Here is a 10273-nt window from a genome sequence, read left to right on the forward strand (position 1 = left end):
CCTTTAAGACCACAAATAGGTACCATCATTGATTCACCTTGCCTTTGTTTCGTTTACTTCCTGGAGAATTTATTGCGAAGGGCGCCTTCAGAACCCCTTCCTTACGCGAAGCCCGATACGCACTTCGCCGTTTTCTATACATATACGAGTTGGTAGGTATAGTGTGTCATACTAAAGGTAAATGATTAGATTATTGCGCTTAATAACGCAAGATAATGTTGTCGTACACCCAGTGTGACTTCTACGTCGTTGAAACAACACGCGATGGATGTGAATACGGTACTATAAGGAAATACATTTTCCGTACATTATTTATCATCCAACCAGTTTAATCTTCTCTAAGGTGACCTTTATCATTAAATGAATATAGTGAATGTTAGAACTAATAGGTACTTACAGTGCACAGAAAATTTCGTTCTTAACTATCAAGAAGTGAGTGAACATCATATGGAAAAATTATTTACAAAGAGGAAATCAGGGAATAACTTCTCTTCCCTAAAAGCACAAGGAATTAAATCAGGTAAGTTTGTATCTACGAGTAAGTTAGTTATTTACCTAGGCATACATAGGTAAGTGCATACTTATCTAAGTATTTTTTTTATAAAATAATCGATATATAGCTACTGTCTCGCTAATATTACTTACACCTACCTAAAATAGTGTAGGTATATATAGCAGATCCTGATAAATACATAGGTGATATTTTTTTCAGGCATTGGTGTAGAAACGTTAGTTCATTTCATCACGTTTACCTATTATGTGTAGGTAACTTAAATTTATATTTTTTATAACATTCGCGTTTCTACCTGTAAGTAGGTATAAATATCGACCAAAAAATTGCTTTAAAATTACGTTTGTGGTATGGGATTTAAAAATTACTTTATTTTTATTTAATTTGAAAAGTAATAAAATTTGGGAAATTTCAGCTTTCTAGCTATCACGTTTTATGAGATAAAGCAAAACAGCCTGGTGACAGACAAACAGATGGACAAATAGACAGACAGCGGAGGCTTAGTGATAGGGTCCCGTTTTTTCCTTTTAGGTACGGAACCCTAAAAATTGCCATTGGTGTGCTTTGGTTGGATTATATTTACACACACACCATAACAAAAACCATTCGTCTCGCTCTGGTCTCGCTCGTCCACCGCACGTCTGTCTGACGTATAGAGCTAAGCTAGGTTTATAGTTTGAAGTGGGTTGCCATATAAAATGGTTACTAAATTAGTAATTTTGTAAACAATTTAATTTCTCCTTTAAGTAATATTTTGTAAAAATAGTTTTTGCATTAAAAAAGACAAATATACAAAATTACTCTTGACATTATTTTAGTAGGTATATTAAATTTTAGAATGAAAAATCTGACCATATTTTGGTAACTTAATAGTTGCAAAAAGCTTATTTAGTTATTTTTACTCTATTATTTTATGTATATTGATGTCGAAGGATGCAACTAAAAGACAAAAGTATTTATAACTAAGTGCATCAAAAGTCTTTATAGGTAATCTTTGCCGCTGCTGCCTCCTACAAATTTAGCAAAATTGGTGTGCACTCAATAACAGAGATTGTGCAAAGAGTTTGTTTATTGACAACAAAAGATATTGAACAATAATTTTTAAAGTTTAAACACGTTTTATTTATCCTTAATCACGCCGAGCAAAAATATTTTAGCATAGGTTTCTCAGTTAACTAGCTGTTCCCCCCGGCTTCGCTCACGGATATTATTGTTTAATGCAAATCCTACCTAAACATGAAAGGTTAAAAATACCTTCTCATTACTCCTAAAGGCTAGGCGGGCTTTGGATGACTTCTGTCGACAAATTCGTACGATGAACCGTTTCTCCACTCCCATGAGAATTTTAGGCAATCCTATTTCCCGCGGATTGGCTCGGCTCACAACATTGTCGTTCATAGACAAAACCCGGAAAATATTTTTTAACGGGATAAAATATATCCTTTTAATGTCCTTCTCAGTTCTTTAGTTTATTTGTTACCTCGCCCACTGTTCGCAAATTTGAAACTGTATCTGGATAAGCGCAGCACCCGTAACTTATAACACTACACTGGCAACCCACGTCGTACGCATTCCAACAAGGCAGTCGCGATTTCGAACGTACTCACGGCGGACGGACTTGTCAAACTTAGTGTCGTGTTTGTATCTACAATGTTATTTGTTTGATGTTTGGAACAGCTTTGCATAGTGTTATTGACAGTGTAGAAATTGGATTTATGTGGTGGCATTCATACCGATAACATTTGGCCTTTGGGATTGCTATAATGATGGATTCAGTGACAGGTAGGTCGCTGTCGACAGAACTTTTCTAAACATATGTTTCAAAATTAGAACACAGAAACGTCATTATTTCCTTGCATTATAATAATTGTACAAACTGTGATTCACTAGTTAAATGGCAAGTACCTATAATTGAAACATTTATCCGCCTGAATAACCTTCACTGAATATCGATTTCTGCTTTAAGTAGGTGGGTACGTCACTTTGCGATGATTACTTTTGCTACCCACATGTTTATGTAACAAATTCAACATTGATTTAACACCGTCACATTATTTAATAAATATTTTTGGTATGTTTCCTTTGACCATTATATGACCGCCTAATAACTACTTTCAATGATATCATTTTGGAGCAGAAGTACCTAAATACTCAGACAGTCTGCAATGAACTGCCTTTTTAATATATTCTGATAAACAGTTATGTAGGTACAATAATTAAAATGTAATATTTCTATTATTATATGTATGTAATAAAAGAAAAATTTAATAAAAATGTAGGTAGCGCTTACCTTTTACCTCAAAACTTACTAATTATGAAATGTTCCATTCAAAAAACAGTATCTAACTATCTGCCTAAAATATTAATTTTAGTTTGCAACTCAATCTAGTGAGAAGATTGGTAATTCTGTTAAACACAAACTTAATAAACCATACAAACAATAAGTAGGTATTAAAATATTTTATTTCTTTGAAATTTCTATGTGAGTAGCTTTATGTAGCACACAAAAAATTTATGTAACTTTTTTATATTATTAGTTTAGTAGGCAGTATATAACAGTTTAGTACTGGTTAATAGAAAACTTGAGTACCTATAAATTTTGAAGACCTACTGTTAGGTAGTTAGATATTTTTTTTAAAAGTAAAACTCTCAGATTTTTATTTTAACATATAAGTAGGTAGGATCTTGTTAAAGTTACATAGCCATAATGTATCTAGGAATTAACAACATCACAACATTAAAAACCCAACAATTTAGTTGTCTTACATAACTAAACATTTGTTAAAATTGTTTTGGATAAATAGAACCAATGTCCTTGGCCTAAGGCCATTATAATACCCATTAGGGGCCCCAATGCTATAATTCTATGACCTTCCAATTTTTTCCAGCAATACTTGTTTTGATTGAAAATATATTTTTTAATTGTGAATTTCTGTAGTTACAGATAGGCTAGTCTAGCATTTATTTTTATGTTTATCACTTCAGTCAGATAATCTTTGACTTGAAGCAACAATATAGAAACTGGTAGCGCCATCTGTTTGCGCAATGTGTTTCCAGTTTAAAGTTTATTTTTTATCTGGCAATCAACTACTACAAATTTTTTTTACATAAGTACCTACTCATTGTATTCAAAGGGTCTTTATCAAAGCCGTTAGCGCCATCTGATGGCGCCATTGCGAAAATTTACCACACAAGAATGTTTTTGTATCATTTATTTTTAAGTGAACATCTAGGTACCTACCAACCTATATTTTTATAGTTATTAAAATTTGCAGTCATACCGAATTGTTACAAGACGTAATGTTCCTTAATTAGGCATTCAAAAATTAAAACCCGTTAGGCAATAAAATTCAGTTTTTTTTTTATCACTACCGTCAACATGAATATACGCCCATCTGGCGGATGTCTCACTTCCGCTGAAACAGTTTCCGGCCGTAGGCAGGCACAGTATGCTTCGGTTTATTTTTTCAGCTTTATCACAGTAAGTTTGTTTATTTAGGACAACGTTAAATTCATTCATAGGTCTTTTACTACGTTTTTATTTTTCTTTCAGTTGCACTTTTCTGATATAAAATATCAGTAATAAACTGGAGACAAGTCTATTCATTGCAATAACTAAACATTATGTGGCTGAAATTCCAGTAAGGAGATATGGTCTAACTAGCGCGTAGGCGCTGTAAGCGAGGCATTGGAATTCGAAAGCCGATCGGAGTAGACCACCCATTGCATGAGAACGCAGTCCCGTCCCCTTCCCCACGCTTGTTCTCGGAGCGCCGCCTCTCGCGACTCCGACATAATGCTGAATTTCATTTTCTCTTTGCGGTGAGCGAGCTGCGTTGCAAACCTTGAACCAGTATTCTTTTTCGTTTTTCAGAATAGCGCTTTTGTACTTCCCACATTTGGATTATCTCACGTAGTGCCAATAATCACGCGCAAATACATTTTAACGTGCCATTACAGCTTTCATTATGGACTAATATTATTTATTTTATTTACAAATATTATATTAAATTTTAGTAATGGTCAAACCATATCATATTCTGAAAAGGTTTACCAATCTACACATGTCTATAGTAGAAACTAAAGAAATTGTAAGCAGTTTATTATCCCTTAAAAAATTGTTAGAAAAAATCAAACACAAAATCTGTGTTGACTGTCAACAATTACCTAAAACGTAAAGTAATCCTATAAAAATGTTGCCGTAACTAGGTGGGTACTTTCTGTCTGCATTCCATGCAAGTACTTTTTTATTTGGCGTTAGACCCGCCCAGCAGTACTGCCACATTCCATAGGCCCTCTTTACGCTGTGTGGTCGCGGTTTCCGCTGGTGACGGCAACCGCGCATCTCAAATATGAATGAAATCCGGCTGGAGGTGAACGGTGCGGCAACGCCGCCTCAGTTTCTAGCCTGATTGAGAACTACATCTCCCGCGACGTCCCTACGCCTTTAGTGGTATGAACAAAAAAGGCTCTTATGGCTCAGACAATACCTACTTCATACTTCGGCACTTAACATCTGTCTTTATCAAAAGCTGACATATATATAAAGACCCCCGACGTCGTTTATATATAATAATTAATAATTAAAAAGTATATTAGAAACAAAATATTCAGGCGATAAATGTATAAAATAAAACTTTTTATATTTTCTTAGGGTGGACAGTTTGAGGGCTAAATTTTTATATTCGCAAACGCAAAATTGTGCACATAAAGACGCTTTTAGTAATCTGCATAATCAAGTTACTGATAAGACGAAATAATAAAAGCTCTTCGATAAACTAGAGTTTTACTTTTTATTGGTTTTAGCGGAATAATAATTACAACCATAACACAGCTGTGCCATGGTGGCACCCTTCGCTAACATATACAGAATAAGAACCCCTCTTTTAATATTACGCACGCGCATTGGGGTGGTCACTGCGACAACAGTCAGACGACAAAGCTAGCGAGAAGCTTACGATGCTTCAGCGCTATTGTTTTAATCGCGTAAAATAAAGTACAAACGGTTTATCAGAGTGCTATTTGTGTAAAACTTTGTTGCGATGTAAAGAGTTCAGTGGAAATATATAAGAATCCAGTGCAAACCTACTCAAAATGCCAATCCTAGTCGATACCAACTACAGAAACGGTAATTATCGATCGGTGTACTATCTGCAGCCATTACGCTAGCACCAACGCGCTCTAAAATTTGTTTTCGGATAGAAGCTTCATTGGGTGCCAAGCGCGTTAAATAATTAAGTTCAAACCTACATTTTCAGAAATATATACCCCATTAACTTTTTATAACAATAAAATAAACGTTTATCAAAATGTGAAATTAACTATCCTGAACTGCGTTTTACTTTTTATGTTCAGTTTCAAGTCAGATTACAATTATAACCAATGGAAAAGCTAAATTCTTTGTTGACTGTAAAAGTTTTGAGTAAAAGAAATTATTGTGGGAAATAAGTGCATGCGTACTGTGTGCACTGGAAGAGGGGAGGGACGTGCCGGGGAATGGAATGTCGATGACGCAGCCAGCTCGGCCGGCCGCCGGAGGACTTGTTATGGGAACAGAACTGTGGAACGCCCGTCATACTGTTTCTCACAATATACATACATACCTGCTTAAATAAGCTTACTTATTTACCTACAGACATTTTAATACCTCTTCTAGTTTCTCATAGATAGTTTAGTCATAGATACTTTATTAAAATCATTCTAATTATAGATTTTTCTCTCTTTCCAGTTGCATCAAAGACACCAAACCTGCTAGCCTTCAAGAATCTGCAATGTGATGCAAAAATTAGCAATACTGGCTTAGCGACGTCGCCATCTTCATCGAATCTGAGCACTCCATCGTTAGACAAGATTGATAACCGGGATACATCCACTTTCCAAGACGTGGATTTGCGGAGAGAAGATGAACGCTTAAAAACATTCGTCAATTGGCCTGTCCCATTTCTATCACCACTAAAACTAGCTCGCAACGGTTTTTATTATTTGGGAAAAAATGACGAAGTTAGGTGTGCTTTTTGTAAAGTGGAGATTATGAGGTGGATGGAAGGCGACGATCCAGCCAAAGACCATCAGCGGTGGGCGCCACAATGCCCGCTATTACGCAAGCAAGCCAGCGCTGGGAACGTTCTCGGGTCTACGACTTCCACCAATGGTCGCGACGAATGCGGTCTTCGCATTCCACTCGCTACGCCTGGCAGACCTAGTCCCGCCCATCCGGAGTATGCCAACGTCGCGGCCCGGCTACGTACGTTCAAAGACTGGCCGCGTAGCATGCCCCAAAAGCCGGAAGATTTAGCTGAAGCCGGTTTTTATTACACCGGCCAAGGCGACAAGACTAAGTGTTACTACTGTGACGGAGGCCTGAAAGATTGGGAAAAAGACGATGTACCGTGGGAGCAGCACGCTCGTTGGTTTGACCGTTGTTATTATGTATACCTTGTTAAAGGACGCGATTATATAAAAAAGGTTTTAGCCGATTCGGCTGCCGCAGATTCGGACTTGAAAGATGCAACAGCGTCCACATCGGATCCGACCTCCACTGCGACGACGGCTTCTTCCACCAATACGACTAATTCGGATGAAGAAGATAAAACTGTATCAGATTCCAAATTATGTAAAATATGTTATGAAGAGGAAAGAAATGTTTGCTTCGTACCGTGCGGTCATGTGATAGCATGTGCAAAATGTGCATTATCTACAGATAAATGTCCTTTGTGTCGTGCGGATATTTTGAATACTTTACGGTTATACTTTTCTTGAGTTTACTAACGCTCGCACATATACGTGCTGAAACCACGTGTAATCAATCTCTGTGATTTAACATAATTGTAGTCTTGATGTTGATGGTTTAGTTTCGACAGAACAAGGAGAATTTAATTGACCATCATTCTAATATTTGTTACTTGAGCACTACGAAATTTATATTAAACCTGATATTGTTTTTTGCGTGCCACCTTTGCAGAACAAAATGTGTATAATGTTGAAAGTATCGGGCTTTTTAAATTTTGCAATATTTTCAATAAATTCACTCATTTTAATATATTAATAAAATTCTTTAACTATCTTACCATAAAACACGTGAATGTCTTGGAAAAGCTGTTGGGACTAATTTTAATTATGTCAGTGGAATGTACAACTTCGACAGGCTTTCATAAAACCAAATGAAAGAGCTATTTTAGACCACAATATATTATTAAGGCAAAGTAGCAAATAGCTTTGACCACACCTGATTCTCGTAAATAGGGCAGCCTGCTATGTTTGCCTATCCATTGTTTTACATAGATTCAAAGGAGAAATTTAGACAAAGTGCATTTGTAACAACATGAAAGTTAAATGACTGTATGATAATTTTAACCTATAATTAATTGTCCATATATAATAAATAGAAGCCATGTAAATATCACATATTTCATACTTTCCTAAGGAGCAGCAAGACATAAAATTTACATGATAATTATTGAAAAAATTAATGAGAATAATATATAAATTATTGAAGTGTTTTAATTATTTATGATTCAAATTGTAAATTTATGTGTAAATATATATATTTGTAAATAATTTCCCATGTAAAACATTATTTCGATGGCAATTCCTATATTGTTCCATTGTCATAATCAATGTGTGTTATTATTATTTAAATAAAACCAATGCGATAAATAAAGTAGATATTTCTGAAAAACACTTTGCGAGCTAACTTCAGGTTCAAGATAGCTTGTTAAAGTCTGATTTTAAGAATTAATACATATGTAACACAATAAGACTGATCCACCTGTACTATTATTATATTTCTACTTATTTTAAGCATTGGGAAAAGTGTTTCTTATATTGTATATTTTCACATTAGTAATAGATATTCGATTAGACAGATTTAATAATTTAATTTGTGTTTGTGATGTTTGTAATGTATAGGTAAACTAACATTTATTTTAAATAATTCCACATTCTGTATCAGATTTCTAAATAAGTCTATTTCATCATTTTGTTTTCAATACATAAAAATCTGATTGGAATTTTTCCTTGGTTAATAGTTTCACATTATACTTTAATCTAATTGGAAAAATCGTTGATTGAATTACACTTACCATATCCGGATTTTAATTAGTAGTTGAAATGATCGGAAACTAACTTATATCAGCAATTCTATTTCATTAAAATCACTATAGTCCATAATGTAAAAAAAACGATGTTTAATTATTTTATATGATAAATTAAGTTATTGCTCGCGACGTATGCTTGATTTAAAAAATACTGATTTTGGTTTCTTTTTTATGGGGTGTAAGTGTCCCAAATAAAAACTATGGGTCAAAGTCAACCTCACCTGCAAACGGTGCACCCTGCTAGAAAACGAACGGGGCTCTGGCGAAACTGCAACAGCATTACAAGGTGCATCTATCAGGTTGGCGCTACTTGTCAAAAGGGTCCGTGGATATGCAAACTTCATTAGATAAAGTCATTTAACGGAACTCTCCGCTTTTTATTACACAAAATTGTCCATCCCGTTCAAACATGACCGTATTCATCGACCAATGCTTTTAAGAAATACAGTTTGCGCATGCCTTAGCATTATCAATTTGCTTTTTGCCGTTATTGTGCCACCTGTAAGGAAGTAGCCATAGTGCAGTGGTGCCTCATTAGCAATAACATAGTAATTTTGATTGAGTAAAATTTTTTGTATCAAACATATGTCGCAAATATTTTGTAATTTGAGTAAAAATCTGGTAGAGTTCAATGAAAATGTATAATATATATAAAGACTATCGTTAATAAATGTCAGTAGGTCAAAGTAATGTAGGATTTACAGCAAAAAATATTTTGTAGTTTACCTATATAATTGCCATCCTAAAATAGTTTGGCTATTTAGTTAATATCTCTATTTATTTCTTTCAAATTTCAGTGGTAGAAAAAAGCCCGTCAAAAGACAAAAGCTCAAATTACACAATTTATAATAATAATTGTTAGAAATATGTAATTACAAAATAAAAAGAATTTTAATATCAATTAGTTTTTGCTTCCATTACCCTCTCAGAATATGCAATCACTACACGAATAACACATTCTGGCTCCGAAAATCAGCAGGGTCAAAGAAGGTTAATTCAAAGTGAAAAATGTAGAACGGCGGATAAAGTCAGAAATTGTTTCTAGCGTGACTAGATCAAATATGCATCTCTTCTTTGAGTTATAAAAATAGGTGACTTAACCACAAAGAACTTACAAGCGATAAAATAAAACGAAATACAAGTTTTTGATTGCGACAAGGTTTTGTTGTGCAAGCATTTGATTGGGATTATGACACTGAAGCGAATATTACAACTTGTAATATCGGATCAAATATATACACAATTATAGCTAGTTTTGGGCCTCATTTGAAGTCCCCAAATGTGTGTACCTACTAGCATGGCATGCGCGACACAGCGATATTTGCGCGATACAAACTGTATCGCGCAAATATCGCTGTCCCGTTTCACGTCATAATAAAAAGCGAAACAGCGATAATTTTTCGCGCGATATATACGGCGTCGCCCGTGCCATGCAACTAGGGCTTACTCAGCCCCAGTTGCATGGGCATTAAAAAGTGATATAATAATTGCGTATTTATTGATTAAAGTATACATACATACATATGATCACGTCTATATCCCTTGCGGGGTAGACAGAGCCAACAGTCTTGAAAAGACTGAATGGCCACGTTCAGCTATTTGGCTTAATGATAGAACCGAGATTCAAATAGTGACAGGTTGCTAGCCCATCGCCTAAAAGAGGAAT

At 34.9% G+C, this 10273-nt stretch overlaps 1 protein-coding gene across 2 annotated transcripts; it reads left to right on the plus strand.

Moving 5' to 3' along the window:
* The first annotated feature begins 208 nt into the window (after positions 1-208).
* On the plus strand, positions 209-9508 carry LOC106136160 (death-associated inhibitor of apoptosis 1). Of its 2 annotated transcripts, none has more exons than XM_013336623.2 (2): positions 209-520; positions 6240-9508. In XM_013336623.2, exons 1-2 carry the CDS (start codon positions 361-363, stop codon positions 7268-7270), a joined length of 1191 nt encoding a protein of 396 aa, XP_013192077.1. In that variant the 5' UTR covers positions 209-360; the 3' UTR covers positions 7271-9508. The 2 variants fall into 2 exon arrangements, with proteins under 2 accessions (XP_013192077.1, XP_013192085.1); XM_013336631.2 differs by lacking the exon at positions 209-520 and adding an exon at positions 2082-2293.
* The last annotated feature ends 765 nt before the right edge of the window (positions 9509-10273 follow it).

The sequence above is a fragment of the Amyelois transitella genome, chromosome 8, assembly GCF_032362555.1.
Source record: "Amyelois transitella isolate CPQ chromosome 8, ilAmyTran1.1, whole genome shotgun sequence".
In the NCBI taxonomy this organism is placed as follows: Eukaryota; Metazoa; Arthropoda; class Insecta; order Lepidoptera; family Pyralidae; genus Amyelois; species Amyelois transitella.

Bases quoted from the DNA above. Each gene is read 5' to 3' on its own strand.
- LOC106136160 (XM_013336623.2), top strand. From the start codon at position 361: ATGAATATAGTGAATGTTAGAACTAATAGGTACTTACAGTGCACAGAA. The intron at 521-6,239 runs GTAAGTTTGTAT...CTCTCTTTCCAG, and splicing joins AGCACAAGGAATTAAATCAG to TTGCATCAAAGACACCAAAC.